The 22,719-nt window shown below is 44.0% G+C and overlaps 1 protein-coding gene across 2 annotated transcripts in view; it reads left to right on the top strand.

Annotated features, from left to right (window-relative positions):
* The window catches only part of TECPR1 (tectonin beta-propeller repeat containing 1), a 150,103-nt gene that overhangs the window by 108,115 nt on the left and 19,269 nt on the right, over positions 1–22,719 (top strand). For both annotated transcript variants that reach the window (XM_088451967.1, XM_088451966.1), the window contains exons 15-21: positions 4,039–4,166; positions 6,738–6,840; positions 9,842–9,938; positions 11,340–11,419; positions 16,119–16,175; positions 18,742–18,916; positions 20,160–20,295. In XM_088451967.1, coding sequence (XP_088308093.1) covers positions 4,039–4,166; positions 6,738–6,840; positions 9,842–9,938; positions 11,340–11,419; positions 16,119–16,175; positions 18,742–18,916; positions 20,160–20,295 — 776 coding nt within the window. The remainder of the gene's footprint in view (positions 1–4,038; positions 4,167–6,737; positions 6,841–9,841; positions 9,939–11,339; positions 11,420–16,118; positions 16,176–18,741; positions 18,917–20,159; positions 20,296–22,719) is intronic.

The raw sequence follows: 22,719 nt of genomic DNA, 5'->3' as shown, positions 1-22,719 counted from the left end.
TTATTTCTTTATCTGGTGCAATCATGCAACCGGCTATGGTGACGGCCTGGGTGGCCATGGAAGAGTGGTCGGCGGCATTGGAAGAGACTATGCCAGATGCTACGAGAGAACTGTCTTATTTCTGTCTTATGCGGGAGGCAACATCTCACATAGGAGATGCGGCAATGGACGCAGGAATTATGGCATCTAGGGCGTCAGCAGCCTCAATTGTGGCACGCAGAGCCCTCTGGTTAAGGTCCTGGAAGGTTTATGTGGGTTCCAAGAAAGCTTTGGAATCCCTGCGTTTTTCAGGTAAAAGATTGTTTGGTCCAGAGTTGGATAAGATAGTGGCTACGTTTGCAGCTTCAAAAGCTGCTCGGTTGCCATCATCAAACACTTACAAAAAGCAGTTTCCCTTTCAGTCCTTTCGGCCTCAAGGAAGGGCAAAGGGACGGTCTTTTTCCAGTTGAATTCCCGTAGGACTGCCAAGCCACAACAAGCGAAGAAGCCTTGGTCAATCAGACGTCCAGCTGCCAAGCCGGATGACAAACCTTCAGCCTGATGGGGCAGGCCTCCCCTTGTGGGATTTCAAGGTGGGGCGCCGACTTCTTCAGTTTTGCGACACTTGGCATCAGACAACAACAGATGCCTGGGTCAGAGAAGTGTTCTCTCAGGGATATGCAATCACTTTCCGGGGTCAGCCTCCCCAGAACTTCCTTGGCACAAATCCCCATCAAGCTCTGTCAAGGCCCTAACCCTCCAGGAAGCCATTCAAACTTTGTTGGGTTCAGGGGTTGCTCAACAAAGAAGCGGATATTTCTCAAATCTGTTTTTGATTCAGAAATCGAATGGGTCTCCTCTCCCTATCCTGAATCTAAAGCATCTCAACAAATTTGTTCATGTACCCAAATTCCGTATGGAAACCCTACGGTCAATTATGCTGGCATTGGAACCTGGGGATTTTATGGTTTCCCTAGACATATAAGATACATACTTGCATGTGCCTATAGCATTATCCCACCAAAGGTTTCTACGATTTGCTGTTCGCCAGCAACATTACCAATTTCAGGCTCTACCCTTTGGTCTGTCCACAGCTCCTCCAAGATACCAAGATAATGTCGGTCATGACGGCTCATCTCAGACAACAAGGAGTAAGAATTCTGCCATACTTGGACGATCTCCTAATATTGGCACAATCTCAGGATGTATTACTTCATTATCTCCAGCTGACAGTGGCCTGCCTAAAGGAGCACGGCTGGATTGTTAATTGGAAAAAGTCGTCACTTTTTCCAACACAGCGGATGATACATCTGGGAGCTCTCCTGGATTCTCAGACGCAGAAGATCTTTTTACCAGTAGAAAAGATTGCAGCTCTACATTTGCGGGTGCGCAAATTGCTCCACAATCGAAGAGTATCAGTCCACGCAGCGATGCAGGTCCTAGGGTCCATGGATTCCACCTTCGACATGGTGGAATACGCACAGTTTCACTCCAGGCCCTTGCAGTTATTGATCCTGTCTTGTTGGAATGGTCATTATCAGTGGATAAAGTCTCAGATGATCCTTCTCTCCCCAGAGGTTCGGCTCTCCCTGGCCTGGTGACTTCAGACAGTTCATCTAAACAAGGGTCGCCCTCTGTGGATCCCAAAGTGGGTACTCATCACCATGGATGCCAGTCCTCAAGGATGGGGTTATCACACTTTCCAGGGAAGGTGGACGTCTCAGGAAAGTCACCTGCACACAAATATCTTGGAACTCTGGGCAGTATACAGGGCATTAATTCTAGCACAAAGCCTCCTTCAAGGCAGGCCTGTACAAATCCAGTACGACAATGTGACCACGGTTCTGGTTGGGCAGAATGTCATCTTCCGGCAATTTCAACAATAGTCATCCCAGGAGTCCACAACTGGAAAGCAGACTTCCTCAGTTGTCAGGACATACACGCTGGAGAATGGGCTCTCCTCCCAGAGGTCTTTCAGCTTCTGGTGGACAAATGGGGACTACCAGAGGTGAATCTCATGGCCTCACGGCACAATTACAAGGTCGCCAGGTACGGGTCCAGGACAAGAGACCCCTCAGCCGCCTTCGTGGATGCGCTGGCAGTGGAGTGGGATTTCAGGTTGGCTTACCTGTTTCCTCCATTTTCTCTTCTACCAATAATTCTCAGAAAATTCAAGCAAGAGGGTGGCAGGTTGATTCTAATAGCTCCGGCTTGGCCCAGGCGCCATTGGTTCAACGGCCTGATGTCTCTCTCCATAGATACTCTGCTCACACTTCCTCTTCGGCCGGTTCTAATAGTGCAGGGTCCCTGCATACATCTGTACCTACCTCGTCTGTCTTTGATGGCTTGGCTCTTGAGTCTTCCGCTTTAAGAGCCAAAGCGTTTACTAATTCTGTGATTCATACAATGCTTGTGGCAAGAAATCCTTACTCTGCCAGCATCTATTACATAATTTGGCATTGCCTTTTTCTATGGTGTTACCATAGAAAAGTTGATCCTAAGATCTTTAGGGTCTCTCAGGTTCTCACTTTTCTCCAGGCTGGATTAGACCTTGGTCTCCGCCTGGCCACATTGAGGGTACAGGTTTCTGCGCTCTTCGTTGGTTTCAGCGTAGAATTGCTCCCTTGCTGGATGTTAGAACATTTTTGCAGGGTGTTCTCCATCTGCGGCCACCTTTTGTTCCTCCAGAGGCACCGTGGGATTTGTCTTTGGTTCTCAGGGTGCTACAGGCTCCCCCCTTTGAACCTTGAATACAGTGGACTTCAAGTGGTTGACAGCGAAGACACTGTTTCTCCTCAGCTCGCAGAGTCTCTGATTTGGCATACTGTTGTGTCACCCCTCCCCATATTTGATCTTCCACCAGGATCGGGCTCCAGCGTACATGGACAGGCTACCTTCCAAAGTGGTATCCTGTTTTCTTATAAATTAAGAAATTGTTGTACCAGCGTTCTTCAGGCCTTTCTGCTGGTGAAGCTTCATTGGATGTGGTTCGAGCCCTCCGGATCTACGTGGATCGTACCAACTCCATCAGGAAATCAGATGCACTTTTTATTTTGTATGGTTTTCACAAATGTGGTTGGCCAGCTAACAAGCAGACTCTGGCTTGGTGGCTGCGTATGACTATTTCTCAAGCTTATACGCAGGCTGAACTCCCTGTTCCCAGCAGGGTGACAGCACATTCAACTCGGTCTGTTGCACCTTCGTGGGCTGTTAGGCATGATGCCTCGGCTGAACAGCTGTGCAAGCAGTTTTAGAGCGTCCTCCTGGCCGCTCGTATAGCTGTGGGTGACCACCCACAGCTATAGCGAGCGGCCAGGAAGATGGTCGCGATGGTCAAGACCATCGGGCTTGCGACGAGACCCTTGTGGTAGGATCTCGTTGCCGCAAGCCCTAGAGTGCTTTCGGCTCAAACAGAGCCGAAAGCACTCCCACTGACATCACTTGTGATGTCAGTGGGGCCGGCCCCAGACGGTAGGTGTTCCCACGGGAACGCCTCCGTCTGGGCAGCCACGCCTACCAAAGGGGGCATGCTGTCACTCAACATCGACAGCACGCCCCCTTTGGTATGAGACCCGGAGCGACGGTTTGCCCGTCGCTATCCGGGTCTCGCGCATGCGCACTGGGCCACCATCGATCCGCTTGCGAGCGCTCAGCGCTCGCGAGCGGGTCTAAATCAGGCCCTTACTTCCATTGGTGATTTCAGCAATGACTACTTTGTTTGCAGGCTCTTTACATTGCTCCACTCTTGGCTCACACCTATGTAGGGACATGTAAAGTGCTTACATACAGACCTCTCCATTCTCTGATTCCCTGTAACGTCTTGTTTCTCATGGTATGATACATTGTCTAATATTAAGTGCCGCCACATACAGACAAGTAATGATTAGTTCCGTGGAGATGCACAAATACAAGCCTATCACATGTCTCCATGCAGCTGGCACCTGAGCACTCTGCTGATTGTATCTAATTGAACTATCCCTCCTAGAGGTACATCTGTCCTGCATTGTGGGAAGAGTCTATGTAGTAATAAAGTTACAATCACTTCTGCTCTAAACATAGGTTTTGGCGTCAGATAGGAGGACACCTGAGGCTGGTGGAAAGCAACAGTTGTGGTGTGGTTTGGGGTATCGGCTATGATCACACGGCATGGGTTTATACCAGAGGCTACGGTGGAGGATACATGCAAGGTAATAAACAGCAAGTATATTTTTTTTAAATTTAGTATTTTTTATTGAATTTACAATAAACAATAAATGTGGCAGACAAGAAAGAAATGAAATGCAGCATTAACAATAACATAAAATGTAATGTATCAGCATGTTCTAAAATATAAATGAACAGGATATGGTTATGATCCCCATGAAACAACTATATAAAACAGGTATCCAAAGGCGCCATTCGGACACCCGCTTCCAAAATCAGTATATGAGAATAAAAAAAAAATGGGATATAGAGAGTAACCGCACAATATAGTAAAATGCAAATAAACCTCATCCACCAAAATAAACATATACCCAAAGCAAACCACCCATTTACCCCCCTCCCTGTATGACCCAACCCCAACTCAGGCACACTTGGATCTCAACCCCCTCCCCCTCCAATCTATACTAACTACCTAAAAAACTCACACACCCCTCCCCATCCGTAATAAAGGATAACAAAACAATACAAATGACCAGGGCAATAAACTAATGACCTTAAGCTAGGCCTAACGCAGCTCTCCCGCTATAGAAGGATAAACAAAAATTAAAAATAAATAAATATGGAGCTCCCCCCATACAGAATACTTAACACAGCACATTTAAATGTGTGACATGCAGGATTACATAAACTATAATATTAGTCTGGCCAAACCGTTTGCCAAAATAGAAACAGAAAAATGGTCAAATCCCACCCTACTCAGAAACAAATATAAAAACATATAAAATATTTTAGTGGTGAATCATGGAACCCCAGCATGTCTAATAGGAATAAAGAACGGGTATTTTGACACCAAATTGTAACACTCCCAGACTCAATGTAGTTGACCAATTTAAGGAAGTCCACATCCAATAGAGCAAATAAGTCCAAAATATCATCTTTATTAGAGTGTATGAGGACAACAGGGACAGAAGACTTAGGCACATTCATCTCAGCCCCACCATAAGTCGGCCAAGAACCATAACAGGGAATCAGGATATCCATCTATAAATTATCAAGTTTTCTGAAAATCTTCTTAGTAAATACTTGAATTGCCCGAAGGATCTGGGACAAAGAACCGTCCATCTTTAAAGTAAACAAACACGGATGTATCCAAAATATAGATATTCGGATTTTACAGTAAAACAAGGATAAGTCCTGAAATTCCACATATCAGTATAACTGGATAACAGGAAAATGATGGGTAAGTAATTTTTCAGCACAGTTTACCCAGCCAGCAGAATTAAGTCCAGGATAAGTCCAGGAAATGATATATCAGGAGATAGGAGGCATCAGGCAGCAAATTATCAGCGTTAACATTAGCACCGCAAGGATATCCAGAAGACGACCCGAAGGATCACAACAAAATGGCGCCGGTTCTCGTCACAGACTCCCCAATCACCGGAGCTAACAAGCTGCAACCACGGAGAGATCAACAGCGGGAGCCGGCAGCAACACCCCAGGAGACACAATCAAAGTATGTAAAACCAGTAGATAATCGCGACTCCACTTGGTAGTAGCAGGAGACGGGGCAGAATCACCAGGTCAGGATATAGAGGAAGGACCGACTTCACGGAGCTTCGAGGAGAGTGCGGTACTATATTCAGCAAAAAGTCCCCCTCAAGGCACATAGCAGCAGGAGAGATTACCCCACAAACAGCAAGTATATTTCCCTACATATTTAAATTAGAGATCAAGGGTAGGTAACCTGTTGGTCTCTTATTTGTTGTTGAACTGCAGTCCCAGTATTCCTTTCTAGTCAGATGCTTTTGCAAATGCAATGTTCGCTTTGTCCAAATAAAAACAACATTTATTATACACTATTAAACATCCTCAATAGAATGACATGGTGGGTGGTTTATATTTACCTACGGCAGTGCTCCCAGGGTAATTATAACAGACTGAATGTGCCACAAAATGTCTTATAACTTATATAGGAATTTATAACATGTTTGAACTGTGTTTTCACTAACAATTCAGATTTCACAAGGTTGACAATTTTAGACAGAAATAGGTCTTCTGGTAGCAGATTGGAACAAACTTACTGACTTTAGGGTACGCAGTGTCCTGTAGGTTAGGAGCAAGGGTAGGTATAGTCGGTGCTGTAGATATATACTGCTTGACATTTACATTCTGCATTAAGTTATTTTTATTAAATTGAATTATTGAGTTACAAAAAATATTTAAATAATTAAATAAATACAAAAAATTGTTTAAATTAAAAATGAATAACAAAAAGGCCACCCACGATTTTTCTGTGAACGCATAACTGGACACAAGCACACATTTAGCGTTATATATGTATGGAGAAATCACCAGTACACTAGAGACTAGCGTCCTCATTGAATAGTTCCCAAGAAACTCCATTTTCAATTTGCATTTTGGTTCAGCCTACATAATTGCTGCCTCCACTGTGAATGCAAGTAGCAAACCTTAAATGAATGTCTTCCTGTGACAGGATTTGACATACACTTGTGTGCTTAGTCCTTCCTTGACACGATGTTGTATGGGTGGTAAGCTTTCATTCATAGTTTTGCCACTGCCCAGAAATAAATTAATTTATATTTACTATTCTGCAGGGTTGAACAGCAGCACGAATAACCTGTTTCAACAGACAGATACAAAATGTGTGTATATCTATGAGAACCAGAGGTGGAATCCCATCACAGGTTATAGCGGCATGTATGTATCACTTTGGAAGAAGCTGTTGTACTTCTGATTTGTGTTGACATCATAAAGCAAGTTTAATAGGATGTTAAAGTTTTTCTATTTCTAACAGCAAGAGGTACAGTTACAATACCATGGACATTGAAAATGGCAAACAGATCACTTAAAACACATTAAAGTTTATTTGATATATTTTTTTACATGCAAGATGGTTGCTTTTTGTTTTTTGGTGCAAGTGAAAAGTTACAAGTGAAAGGTTCATTTTGACTCAAAGTTCCAGATGTAAAAAATATGAAATATTGATACATAGAAGGAAATAATAGACACGGATTTATAATGATTAAATAGTTCGTTTTTTACTTGGCTTATAGCTTGTCAAACACGTAAAACATTAGCACCAGTAGAACCCCAGGTGAATGCAAGTTAGACTTTTCCAAAAGAGATATCTAGCAACAGGGCAGTGATGTGCAGTAAGCAGGAGAGATCTCACAGTACACAGCGGTCTATTTACTAAGCAGTGTTAGGAGACAGAGTGAAAAGTGATAAGGTGCCATCCAATCCGCTCCTAACTGTCATCTCACAGGCTGGGTTTGAAAAATGACAATTAGGAGCTGATTGGCTGGCACCTTATCACTTTTCAGTCTGTCTCCTAACACTGCTTAGTAAATAGACCCCTTAGTCTTTATACGCCAGACATAGGTGCAATAGGTGATCTTTACAGAATTCAATGTAAGGGAGATAAAGCTCTTTAAACTAAATTAAACTCATGTTTTCAAGAATGACAAGTGATATTGTAAGTATTGTATCGTGGACAGGGTTAGGCACTGGGGGGGAAGGTTAGGGTTAGGCACCCCTAAGGGAGGGTTAGGGTTAGGGGGTAGAAATAGGTTAGTCAATACTTACTATAGGACAATCGGGATTTCCTCCTCTGCCGGGATGCCGCTGTCGGGATTCCAACCACCGGGCATGGGTCCGGCGGTAAATCACACCGATTCCATGGGTATGCAGTCGGAAAGCCGGCGGACCTAATCCCGACAGCCGGCTTCCCAACTGTCATATCCCGGCAAGGGTCTAAAGACAGACGTCGATATGCTGACTCCTGTCATGACTCATTAGACATATGCTGTGAGCCCGACGCCCGGCATCCCGATCAAAGGGACTCTGGGCGCCAAGTGCGGATAGCTGCGGGGGCGTAAAAGGTTAGGTTTATGGTTCCCGGGGGGGACTTAGGGTTAGGCAACCCCCCGGGAGGTTAGGTTTAGGCTACGGGAAGGGGGGGTTAGCGTTAGGCACCCCCGGAGGGACTTAGGGTTAGGCACCCCCCTGGGGGACTTAGGATTAGGCAGCGGGAAAGAGGGGGGATTAGTGTTAGGCACTGGGGGGGAAGGTTAGGGTTAGGCATCCCTAAGGGAGGGTTAGGGGTAGAAATAGGTTAGTTAGTACTTACCTTGGGACGATCGGGATTTCCTCCTCTGCCGGGATGCCGCTGTCAGGATTCCAACTGCGGGCATGTGTCCGGCTGTAAATCATACCGATTCCAGATGGAGCACTTGGAATGTCAGATTTCCTACTTTTCCTCATGGTGTGAGAATTAATACAATAATACATGACGTGTAACAAATTGCTGGATTTCAGCTTCTTTCCCAGTTGCACAAAAGATTTAGAGAGCTAGGTGGCAGCAGTGACAGTGAAGTATCTCAAAAGATTTTATTCATAGCACATGTGTACAGCCTTCCTGTAATTCAGTTGCACTTGTATCCCCCCGATTTACCTCTCCAGACGTTTGGGGCTGCAGGGTGAATTTACATTAAACTCTTAAAAACTATAACAAATTGGAATTTTGCGCCTCAGAGTTTGACTTGCGTCCAGCTCTAATTGAGGCCCTTTGTGCTTATTTTAACAAATATGCGTGAAAATTAGATCCATTAATCATTTTCTGTGGGTGTTCCTGACTGAGGGTCGATGCAATGTTAAAAGCAATTCAGTTTGTGAGGCGTATCTTGCGTGTTTTCACATTGTGCATGCTTCGGACGCAGTGTTATGCGCTTGCGTAATTATGCCTATTATCAGATGGATGTTTTGCACCAGACATGCGGCTGATGCAATTGTATCCCAATAGAGAGGATGAAACCAGGGTTCTGAGAGCTGCCACGGGCCTGCATACTGGAAGGCTGTGGCCAAATCCTGGGGAGGCGTGGCCACAAGTTTTCCCAGACCTGCCAACGACCACACAAAGGGACATTTGTCTTAGGGGGACAATGTTCCCCGTAGCAGCTGACCTAGGCCTCCGCTGGCCCATCCAAGAAGCATGGGCACGGGTAATTAGTACCAGCCCCCCCCCCCTCTCTGCACCCCTGATGAAATCAAGCATACGGATAGAGTAGGTCAAGCCGTAAAGATGTGTACAACTCTCAATGCGCGAGCAAATATACAAATTTTATTCCGTCCATGCAATGGTGGAGCAATTATGGCCAAACTTACTCTCAACTCTTCATCAGCCCCGTAATTGGATTACATTACATGTTTATAAATCAAGACCTGGTATTATCTGGCCTCACAGTGGTCACCAGACCCTGAGAATGCAACAAATATATCTCTAGTGGCTCTCAAAAGCAAAATAACATGCTGGTACTCAGGCCCTAACTAGTGATTCACTGGCAGGTGCAATATTGAAGTCAAACTTATGTATATAAGTATGATGATCAGCGAATCAATGTCCCATAGCTTAGAATTTTGGTGGGTCCAAGACATACCACCAAAATGATGTACGTTCTCTTGTTGTTATCCGTTGTAATACTTCATGTCATGCTCTGGGTTTATTTCTACTCTTTTCCTCAGTAGACTTAGACAAGGATTGTAATGTACATAGGTATAATAACAATTCCATCACCAATCACAGCTTTACTTCACCAATATTTAATTCAGTTGTTCTTTTGTGTTGTTTTTTTCACTTTAGTGTTAGTGGTCCCTGAAATCCATTCTACCAGAGTGCATTCATTATGCTCTTTCTTTGCAGGGGGCTGCTAACAGACAGGTACATGTGGAGCGACTCCACCGGATTACAGGAGTGTACCAAAACCAGCACAAAGCCTCCCTCCCCGCAGTGGTCATGGGTAAGTCGCTCTTCGCTGGCACCTGCATTTAATGGTGAAGACTGATGGCCCAGTGGCAAACAGGTTAATCAGTGTTTGTTTTGAAGGGTATAACTGCAGCCGTGGTACTTGTGCTATGAAACAGGTGAATGTTTACCATTCTGAAACCATTTATCCTAGCACATAAGAGTCTGTAAATATGAACACTTTCTTGGCAGCTTTTCACACAATGTTAATTATGAAACAAGGAGGCTCAGTGCGTAGGACATTTTTGTGTTTGTTTTACTCTCGTGTTACTAAGTACTGCACTTTATTATATTTTAAATGCCACTGGTATCCTTAGCAAGCATCTAAAATATATACGACTGTGAGTTTCTTCAACAATAACCTCAAACATTCTCCTTTGAGTTATACTGCACTCTGTTATGGGCTGCGTGTGTAGAAACCAGTCCTCTGCTCACTAGATAGAGCTCGTCTGCAGTTTTATGCAAAGCAGGTCACCTGTGCAATATTGTGGACTAGGAAACAAGATCCGGTCATCTTCCAGTTTACACGCAGTGTCACGTTGGCGTTTAGAATGCTGCGGTTTTGTACAAAGTGATCCCCATGTTCTGGAGTGATCAAACGCTCTTACTGTGCTGCATTGATGTGAACTATTTGAATCACTTCTTAACTTCATTATATTACTGCAGAAACGTGCAGTTTGTATTTCACATCCCCCTAGAGATAATAGACAGAAAATAAACTCATTACTGGGGAGAGCCAATCAGATTGTCAGAATTTACAGATCACAGCCTTAGAGCAGGAGACGAGTGTAGTGATGTGATAGGCTGTGACGTGCCCAATCATGATTACATAATAGTAGGAAAGGCTGCTTGTGATCGGGTAGTGTCATGATCTATGGAGGGGAAACGATGCAAGTGGGGAGACAGTGGGTTAAATTTTTGAAGGCATCCCTTCTCTGCCTCTCTCTTGGTTGTTTTCAACTACAATAGTTTCATTCCTCTATGTCTCATGCATAGGAATTTGTGTGCAGGAAGTAATGCACTCAGTTGCATATCTTTCTGGACACTTTTCTTATATCCTCTTTTTTTATATTATTTTGCTGGTTTGTTCATTATTAAAATATTTTATATAGTATCTAATACAATTGTAAGTTGTTTACTGTGTATCAACACAAGACAAGTTCCTGTTTCTTGTAGATATTAATCTACAGTATAGCAACCAATCAGACATTTGCTTCCATCGTTGGCACCACTGAAAACTGTTCTGTGACATCTTCATTTATTTGTGTTATTGTTACTGATTACAGCACTTTCATGCTTTTTTTGCTCTGTTGTTAATGCTCTATACGTGAAACAATATCGGTACTCCTGAGCATCATGATCTGACATGGCAGTGAGAAATCTTCTTTCTCTGCAGGTCTCTGACTGGTATGTAGACTTTAATGTCTCTGGTGGATCTGACCGAGATGGATGGCAGTTTGCGGCAGACTTCCCAGCGTGAGTAACAGCTTCTGCTTCTGCTGCATTAATATTAGAGTCATTGGTTATTTTATGTTGTCACTGAGATATGTAAGTAGGTTACTACGTAATAAATATCATTAGTACAGCCGTAACGATGCTTCAAAACTTTTTCTGGCAGGACGTAGAAACCTCATAAAATGACTGATGAACCAACACACAATTAGATAAATATGTAAATTGCATCATCAATAAATTAATAGTATCCTAACAAAGAAAAGCTGGGATTCTGTTCATATACTGTAGTTTCTCCAACAATAGCTGCCTTTTAATTTAGCCAAACAAATAATTCTATCTTCAAGGTAATAGCTCAAAAAAAGAAGATTTGGTCATCTAGTGCCTCGTGCCTCAGAGTTGTCCCTGGTTCCTAGTGAAATTGATAGGCTGTATTGTCATAGATTTTGAGAGCAGAAAATTGTTGCTTCCAGTGTGTGTAGAAGTGATAGGTGCACTTTGAGGCGGACAACTACCTAACAAATCAATTTATTGTGCCTATAGTACGTGGCCAAGTACTTATAAAGTGTGATTGATATGACTCTTGTATTACTGCCACATCCTTCCTGATGCTTGCTGCATTCTATGGAAATGAGAGCAAGTAGATCATTCATAAAGTATACATTGGAGTGTAGAATCTGTGTAATTCCCTTAAATTCCAAAATACAAAAATCCTTAATCTTTGAATAAAGTTTTGACAAAATTCTACCGTGATTCGAACAATATTTTATTTGAATGTCACTAAATTGTACCCTCTCCCATAGGTAGGACCCTCCTTACCCATTGTTTTCAGGTCTGCATTTACTTAGCTACCTTGTATGTCCCTTTTTATTTCACCACTGTCTGGCACTGTGGAGCACTGTGGCACCATACAAATCGACATCAATGATATGTTCAGAATGTCATCATCTTTTTGTTCATACATCTGCAGAAATAAAAAGAAGAACCTATTGCAGTTATTTAGGCCTTTTGGGGATTCCTATGGAGCAAGAGGTAAAATGTCCCTAAAATGAGAATAAGTTGCTTGGCCACTATGTACTAAACTTATTTCCCTCTTAAAATGGGGCTCTCCTGTCAGTCAAGAACCAAATCGGTGTCCGCAATAATATAATCACTGTATGTCAACATTGTTTTACTAACCAGCCAGTAGCTTATGATGATTGCTGCAATTATAACTATAACTATAAGTTATTTCTGTGATTCTCTAGCTCTGATGGTCAAACATAATCACTTATGTACAGTAAATTCATTAATTTGGCATTTTAAAGACTGTAATCTTTGACAACATATATCAAACAAGGTTCGCCACTATACACAACTGAGATCCTGTAGGTATATATAGCATGTGTAATGGAACACATTTGCAATGCTAAAGAACTATGGGCCTCACTAAAGGCCCCTACACGCGGAACGATGTAGTCAACGATACGATCTCGTTAACGATTTCCCTTGAACTCTCCCCGGCAGCTTCCTGGCACTCTAGGCAGGGGCTGGCTGGCAACTTTTGGCCTGTGGGGCAGACACAAGTAAGTGGCCCGATTTCTCCACCAACGCATTGCAATGGAGAAAAGACACATGATAATAGCCTCTGTAAGTAAGGTGTGCCTAATGTGGGTGTGCTTTAAATAATGTAGAGAGGTTTGCAGTGACAGCCAGATTAGGGAGCATCGCAGTGACTACCATATAATGCAGAGAGGTTCGCAGGGACCATCAGATCAGGGAGTGTCGCAGTGACTGCCATATAATGTAGAGAGGTTCGCAGGGACCATCAGATCAGGGAGTGTCGCAGTGACTGCCATATAATGCAGAGAGGTTCGCAGGGACCATCAGATCAGGGAGTGTCACAGTGACTGCCATATAATGCAGAGAGGTTCGCAGGGACCATCAGATCAGGGAGTGTCGCAGTGTCTGCCATATAATGCAGGGACGTTCTCAGTGACCACCTGATCAGGGAGCGTTGTAATGGCTGCCAGATAACGCAGTAATCACCAGATTATGCAGAAATCATCAGTGACCCACATATAACACAGGTATTATGAATATACAGTAGCCCTCAGACACCATAATAATACCCCCCCACACATTCACACACATTATTACATCACCCCCAGCACCGACAGTATTAAAACACCCCATCCCCCCAAAGATAAAAATAACTACATCCCCCCATTGCATAAATCACTACAGGGGCATTATTGGTGGCTCACTACAGGGGGCATTACTGGGAGCACTACAGGGGGCATTACTGGGGGCTTACTACAGGGGGCATTACTGGGCGCTCACTACAGGGGGCATTACTGGGGGCTCACTACAGGGGGCATTACTGGGGGCTCACTACTGGGGGCATTACTGGGGGCTTACTACAGGGGGCATTACGGGGGCTTACTACAGGGGGCTTGATACAGCAGGCATTACGGGGGCATTACTGGGGGCTTACTACAGGGGGTATGATACAGCAGGCATTACGGGGGCATTACTGGGGGCTTACTACAGGGGGCATTACTGGGGGCTTACTACAGGGGGCATTACTGGGGGATTTCTACAGGGGGCATTACTGGGGGCTTACTACTGGGAGCACTACAGGGGACCTTAGTACTGGGGCACTGCAAAGGGGGACCACTACTGGAGGTACTGTATAGGGGGACCATTACTGGGGGGCACTACATAGGCAGCACTGCATAGGGGGACCTCTACAGAGGGCACTGCACAGGGGGACCACTACTGGGGGAACTGCATAGGGGGGCGGCAGCTGGGGCTGGCATAGGTGCTGGGGGGGTGGTACATTTTAATTTGGGGGGGGCACCAACATTTATCTTGCCTCCGGGCACCTGGGATGAAGTTACGCCACTGCGCTCAGCATTGGGATTTCTATAGTGAAATCCCGTCACTGAGCCGTCATTCGGGAAGTACCGTCCTTAGAGGACGGTACGATGTTCGGTTGTCCACGTATTTTCGGGGTTTTTTAGTTTTGCCAAGACCAAAGATGCCTACATGGAACAAAGAGGATGTGATCCACGTGGGTGTGGATTAACAGATAGACAGTAAAAAGGTCGACAGTGTCTAAATAGATACCAGATGTTAGACAGTCAATAAGTTTACAGGGACAAAATGTCGACACACTAAAGATCGTCATGTAAGAAGGTCGACAGGTTCAAATGGTCGACAGTGTCGAAAGTTCAGCATGAAAATGGTAGCCCCAATCTTCACCCTAACCCTCCCCTTGGTGCCTAAACCTCCCTCCTGGTGCTTAACCCTAACCATCAGGGTAGGTGCCTGACCCTAACCATCCCTTCTAGTGCCTAACCCTCCGGTAAGTACCTATCCCTCCCTCCTGGTGCATAACCCTAACCGTCTGGGTCAGTGCCTAACACAGTGTTTGGTGGTCCACGTATTTTCATTTTTTTTTGTTTTGCCAAGACCAAGGATGCCTACATGGAACGAAGAGGATGTGATCCACGCTGGTCGACAGTGTCAAAAGTTCAGCATGAAAATGGTAGCCCCAATCTTCACCCTAACCCTCCCCTTGGTGCCTAACCCTAAACCTCCCTCCTGGTGCCTAACCCTAACCATCAGGGTAGGTGTCTGACCCTAACCATCCCTTCTAGTGCCTAACCCTCCGGTAAGTGCCTAACCCTCTCTCCTGGTGCCTAATCCTAACCGTCGGGGTAAGTGCCTAACGCTAACCCTTCGGTAAGTTCCTAACCGTAAACCTAACCCTAAAAAACTAAAATAATCACATGTCGACCATTTCCGTGTCCACAATTGACCACGTCGACCTTAAATGTCGACCTTTAGCGTGTCGACCTTTAGCGTGTCGACCTTGTGTACATGTCGACCTTTTGTCCCAGTCGACCTATTGACTGTCTAACATCTGGTGTCTATCTAGACATAGTCAACCTTTTACTGTCTATCTATAGTCCTGCACCAGATCCACGCATAGGATGAGGTGAGGATGGTATATTGTTTTTTTTTTACAGGTACCTGTGGATTACTACTTGGAGAAGGGGTTGTGAATGGCTTCAGGGATACTAGGTGAGTATGAGTGATAAGGTTGTGTGCATATGTGTGTGCATGTATGTTTTAATAAACTTGTACAATCACAGTTTGTGTGTTTTGTCTTTATTTTAATATTTATTTTGCATAATGCCCCACATGCTGGTACTTGTGGTTCTCCAAGTAACAGCATGTGGGGGAGGCTTGCTGGGACCAGTAGTTCTACTGCAAAAGGCAATATTATCTAATCTATTTTTTAAAACCACACACCACAATCAACTTCTTGCGACACCGACATTGCGTCCACCTCTGAATCAGGCCGTTGTGTTCTCAAAGAGGCAGACCTCAAACTGGTGCTATTGTTGTGCAAATGCGCCAGGTGTTTCGGAGCGTTCTAGATAAGTTTATGTGCAGATATGGTTTTAGCTCTGGACTTCAAACCCCTATGTATAGGAATGTACTGTGACACTAAACCCTGAAGTGCTTTGTAATCTCTGCCAGAGACAAAGAGGTTAACTGACGTCTGCATTTGAGAACTGAATGTTGTTTGAGCGAGCAGAGTGTTTGTTGGTATTGGCATAGGGTATATTAAAGAAACTGTGAGCCTGCTCTACATAAAACACATTGTAACATGTGGAATATACTGGAGAGGTCATCTTATAAATGCACATTTCTGTACATCTCTTTACAGGTCTTATCATGGCTACAAGACCATTAAAGATTTTGTCAGACGAAGACGCTGGGCGAGGTAAATATCGCTAGGAGGGGCTGGAGAGATGCAATCAGTGTTTCTTTGGCCTGTCACTAGCAATATCCTATATAACGTATGTCGCTTATAAAGATGTTTATTAGTCTACAGTGCTGATCAATGTACAGATGTGTGCCATTGCATCTTTGCTGCGTACGCAGCAAATCGCGCCAGACATGGCTCAAGGCGTGCGTCCGCGAGCAGATACGCGCACTGCATTCACACCCGCAAGTTCATAGGATGGCATGGTGCGATCGCAGTGTGCGCCATAGCGTACTGTAGTGTATGCTGCTGTGTGCAATCGCATGGCGTGATGCGTGCGCACGTTTGTAGCGCAATCGGCAGGGATGTGAGAGAACACATCTGTATGAATTTCCTAAAATAAACAGAAAACTATACAGAAATATTTTGCCAGGAATGTATAATTGAATGTATTATATGTATTACCTTCTAGGCAAAGTTTGGCTATACACTCTACAATCTAGTGTCACAGAAGGTGTAGCCCAAAACTTGCTGCAAAACCCAATTATACCCCTTTCAAAATCGATCGGATCATTATAGGGAATGTTGGTAAATATGGTCACAAGCTTAGCTCTATTGTCCTGTGTCTGTAACATGCAAAACTGCTGTATCTCATCCAATGATTAATACATGCATGGCCAAATTACACCTTGGTCCTGTCCATCCACCTGCAGGATCTGCATGAGCGGCACCAACTTGCAGAGCATGAAATTGTGGAACAAGCAGCCACAGGTTACGTAAACTTGATCTATCGGTCTCTATTTCAAATCCTAGTATAAACAGGCAAAAATGTCATGCCTAGCCCACTCACTCTACATCACTCTCCAGTAGGGATAACACTGTTGCTCAAGTGGTGGAAAATAGCCCCTCTTTGGGTGCCAGGTCCCAGGCAACTCGGCCGAGTCGAGCGTCTTTCTCACTCAAAATATGTGTTTTGCTCGCATAAATCAAACAACTGGGAGCAACAGAATTACTGTGCTGGATTAAACCGATCAATTTCATGTGCAACATTTGTATATCTGGGTGTGACTGCGTCACCACGTTCCATTGCTTTTCGCCGAATCTGTGATGCGAATAGGATGCACAATTGAATAAAAACTACTGGTGGCTGCACCTCTCGGAGTGGCACAATCATGCCGGGCGTCTTGTGGCGTATAGACGCTAGGTGTATGAGGTCACATCTGTATGTATTATCTTTACATGAAAGTGAAACTCGTCTGCGTCTCTCTTTATTTCAGGGGTAGGTCCAGTCTTTCAGAATCATGTCAAGTAAAAACCTAGACGGCCTAAGTAGTAGTCATCTGTACTCCTAGCTAAACCATAATAAGGCGATAATCCTACAGCACCCGCCACGTGTTATTGCACCTATCTATCAATAGCAAAAATTTGCCTTTATCATTTTTTTTCTTTAAACAATGCTGGAAATGACACACTTAGGGTCTGATTCAGAGCCGCTTGCAAAGAGCGAGCGCTCGCTCTGAATCAGGGCTGCTGCTTGGTTTTAAAAAACCCGGCCTCCTGGCCGCTCGCTAAGCTGTGGGTGACCACCCACAGCTTTAGCGAGCGGCCAGGTGATGATCACGACCATGGGGCTTGCGACGAGACCCTTGCAAGAGAATTTCTCTCTCACTCCGGGGCTTGCGCACGCGCAATGCCCCACCATCGACCCGCTTGCAAGCGCATAGCGCTTGCGTGTGGGTCTGAATCAGACCCTTGGTCCCGACAGGGTACATGCCAATCTCATTGTTATGTCTGAATACATTTGCATCTGCTCAACCCGGGTTCTGAACACAGAGAGGTCAATTCAGAGTTGCATAGATTTTTTTAGCACTATGCATGCTTTATAGCCGATCGTACGCTTCTATGGACAATTCTAATGCATGTAAGCCACTTCTTCACTTGAGGGTGCTAGCGGGGCGTGTAAAGCTAATTGAGTGAGGGCATGATGAAGGCACAGGCAGAATTGTGGTCTATGCGTACGCAGAGATCCATCTGATTTCAGCTGGGTTTCCTGCACCAGAAGGCTGGTGGAAATGCACACTAATAATGACGACAGCTATGTAACCCAGCATGTATATAGGTCCCATAGATCTGTGCAGCTCAGCATTGGGCTAAGTTCTATGCATGCGGTATGAGTGTAATTGCAGCTGACTTGTAAGCATTGATGTTGAATCAGCCCCATAGTGTAGGCTGAGCCATGCCAGACCATTACATCGTGCCTGCTCTTTCCATACACAGTATTTTACAATCCTAATCTGAAAAGGCAAAAATCTGTAGCGGGCTGAAAGTGCTGCAAGAATCGATGTGACAGAGAAAAATATCGCAAAATAAATTGAATTATGTGATTGAATAGATTAAATAATTTTAATTAGAAATGGAAAGTATCAGCTTTTTCTTATTTACTTACATTTAGTCATGATTTTAGATGTTTTTGTTACAATATTTAAGCTTGGAAGGTGTCATCTTTGTGTGGTATTAAAGGTGGGGAACTACTGTGCATACGCTTTGCCTTTATGCATTTCACTGACGCATGTTTCCTCTGTAGGAAATGCAAAATAGTGACAATTGGGCCGTGGCTGGAAGTTCCTCCAATCTGTCTGCTGGATGTCTCCCTATCTCCAGGAAGAAGGAGCCAGAATGATGACTCTGTGGCTGTCTGGGCCATCAGCAATAAAGGAGATGTCCTCTGTCGGCTTGATGTCACTAAGCAGACTCCGGCTGTAAGACCACTACGCTATTAGTGTGTAACCCTGCAGTCTGTGCTGATCACAGTGATGACCTTTAGTCATTGGGATGGCTCTGCCTAACAGAGGGCTTTGCAACACTGAGTTCAGTCAGTCTTTAGATGCCTGTAATGCTTTCCATAGGCTTAGAGCCCACTCGCATCTGCATAAATATGTTATCCATGTGCATTTGCTATGCTGGCTAAACATGCCCACGTTGTGACTAGTCCGTATCTGACAATGTTGTGTAATAATCGGATTTGGTAATAAGGGTCCTTGTAAAAGTAGGATTTCCGCATTTGCCATTTCAGATTAAACATATCTGGGCTCATGCCTTCCTGACGTGTCCAGAATACCTGGACAGCTTAGTAATGGTGGAATGTGAAACTGTCAGAACATTGACACCATCCCGCTTGGATTTCATAGTAAATTTCCACCATAGTGTGATCATCCAAAGGAACAACATGCCTAGAAATAGTACTGCTAGTGATATTCAGTTTAACTAAATTCATAATACCTGTACTCACAAGCAATGCAGTACCTGACCCTGGTGGCATTGCCATGGCAGGTCCTGAGTAACAACAAATTAGAAGGTCCCTAGTTTTAGGACCTATACTGATTCCAGGTACTGTGGCATTACATCATAAATTACTATTGACTTTGTCATTTATTTTGCACCAACCATTAATGATAGCACTATAAAATGGCATTCCCTGTTGTAATTATATGGTGGATATAATAATTGGCTGCTGCAGGCGTCTTGGGGACCTACATAAGGAGACGTTGCTGAATGAAATCAGCACTCTATATCTTAAGACTACAGTTAATTATTTTATCTGGTACTTTAACACTTGTTTCCTTACTTTGTAACGCTTGCTGCTATTACTTTTCGTTTATGCTGATAAATAGTGTCACCTCCTGTACACTGTGTATTATATACTTTATTATCTGGTACTCATACCAAGTGCTTGGTATGTCCTGTAGGGAACCCAGGCTGTATCAGTGTTGCTGTAACTCATGGGTTTAACACAAGTCTCCCCTGCTATGTAACAGGTATGGGAAATGTAACAGAGTTTGTGTATGACACAGGCACTGTAAAATCACTTTCCTATGGTCACATAGATATCTTGAGATGTTTAGAAATGTTTTCTCCAAATGCGTCTTCTCTATGTCTCGACTAAGGGATTTATCTGTATTGTTCGTAGCTGAGATTACAATTAGTAACACATACGTCTTGTAGGGCTCCTCTTGGCTCCATGTCGGCACAGACCAGCCATTCGTATCTGTGTCAGTAGGAGGATGCCTCCAGGTATGGGCTATAGCACGAGACGGATCTGCTTTCTATCGGGGCTCAGTGTCTTCCAGCCAACCAGCAGGTACTTGCACTAAATAAGCTGCTGTTCGCTTAGTGATTTCATTGTATTGATGATGGTAAGAGACACAGAAACCAGACTTAAGAGAGTCTGACAAGCAGGAGACAGTTAGGTGGAAGCAACAGAGCTGTGAAAAGAAGACGGATATGCAAGGGATATGGCAGCAGAGAAGCAAGTTACATGCAGACACAGATCAAGCAAAGAATAAACCATCCTTGTATCACTGCAATAATAGTTTTTAACAAAATGCACTTTAACAGTGAGGGTAAATGTATAAGGTACACTATGCTTATTGCGGATGGCCTGGGGCTGTTTTGACAGGCACGTGACAGATTAGGTACCGCGTACTGTGAATTGTAGGTAAATAGCAGCCTCATATCAGAGGTGACCTTCTACCAGCTTTAATAGAAAGGTAAATATGTATATATGACAATGGCAAACAATGAAGCTGGGATATTCTACCAACACTTTGAATTTGATAATCTTCATATAAAAATACCCAGGACAAATGCTTTGTTTCCAGTCAACTCTCATGTTTGTACCATTTTACTTATCTGGAGGAATCCAAGCATTGGCCTCTCTAGAGAGTACAATGATAATGCTGTTAGGAAAGCAGATAGGAGGTGCTACGTACTGTAGTGTAAAGCTGGCCGGCCGGCCGGCCGAATCTCGTACTATATGTGCAGCCAACTGGAATACCGAGGAGCCCTGTGTATGTATGCATGTGTATATATATATATATATATATATATATATATATAAAATATGTGTGTGTATATATATACATACATACACAGGGCTCCTCGGCCGGACAACTTTACACTACAGTACTAAACACACTTATGTGCTGAGCACTCAGAACTTTGAACTATGACTATGGACTATGGAGTGCGACTGGGACTTGTAATATATATGTGTATATATATATATATATGTGTGTGTGTGTGTGTACATATATATATATATATATATATATATATATATCACTGAAAAATTGTCCGGCACTCAGAAATGTAAATAGCACAGCTTGCCTGGGTGCACATGCCAAAAGGTGATGCATACAGTGAGAACGGCAGGCACTCAACAGGACCAAATAACTACACAATAATAGAGCCAGACGGAGCCGATATCTAAGTCAACGTTTCAGCAGTCGCGCTGCTTTTATCAAGACATACATAAAAAAAAGACAAATAAATACATAAATAGACTCACCCAGTGTCCATCACCACCACGGAAACCCCAGCCGTCGCGCCGCGCGATGACGTCACCACCTGGGACACACCAGCGATCGTGCATGCTGAGGGGGCGTGGTCAAGCACCCGTGCCGTCACCATGGCTACAAGACAATGACCATACAAATACAGTATGAGACAGAGACTGTGCATAGTCACACTAAAATACATGAATCAGGCAGTCATAAGCACGACAATATAAATGGCATCAAAGGGTAGTGCATTATCGCACCACTGCATCTAGATGAAGCAGACTAACAATGTCAAACATAAATAATACATAATACATTAAGAACTAGTAAGAAGATATGGCCTGGAGATACAACAATGTGTGTACTAACAGATCACTGAATCAGGGATACCATGTATGGTAGAATCATACAACACCACTGAATGATGGGATGATGTGAAAACACTAAAATTACAAAGGACCAGGACTATATTATAGATAACAGGTAAGGGATAAATTCTCATTGAGACCCATGGGATATACCGTCTGGAGTGTATAAATCCATTTTGCTTCCCTCTGCAGGAGAATGCGACCTCTATCCCCTCCTCTAGTACTAGGTGGTATCCAGTCTATCATCTTATATTTTATGCTGGAAAGATTGTGTTGCTGTTCACGGAAATGGCGTGCAACTGGTTGATCACAACCCTTACCCTCTAGTGCAGCCCTAATACTGGACCGGTGCAACGCCATCCGCTCCTTAAACTGGCGAGTGGTTTTGCCAATGTACAGCATACTGCATGGACATCTAATGTAGTAAACTACAAATTTGCTTGAACAGGTTAATGGATGTTTAATAGGGAACTTTTTCCCTGATCGTGGATGTGAGAAGGAGTCACCTGTTTCAAGGAAACTACAGGTGATGCATCCTGTACATTTGAAGTTACCTGGCTTACGTGTCAAAAAATGACAAGGTTTGTTTTCAGCAAAATGACTAATATCATTATGGACAGTAATGTCCCTGATATTTCTCCCCCGTTTATAGGATGTCAAAATGGATGATCCTCCCAAAGATGGAATTTGTTTATCCGTAGAAACTATAGGCCACATTGCTTTGGCTGTTTGCATCAGATCATAGCTGCCCATGGAAAATGTTTGCGTCCAGACCACTCGATTCTCCAATGTCTTAGAGGGAACTGGTGAAAGTGCATCCTTGCGGCTCACACCAATGCCCGATCTCTGGCTCTA

Source organism: Taudactylus pleione, unplaced genomic scaffold (genome assembly GCF_031769625.1).
Source record: "Taudactylus pleione unplaced genomic scaffold, aTauple2 ptg000032l, whole genome shotgun sequence".
Taxonomy (NCBI): domain Eukaryota; kingdom Metazoa; phylum Chordata; class Amphibia; order Anura; family Myobatrachidae; genus Taudactylus; species Taudactylus pleione.
This window is presented reverse-complemented; position numbering and strand designations above follow the sequence as displayed.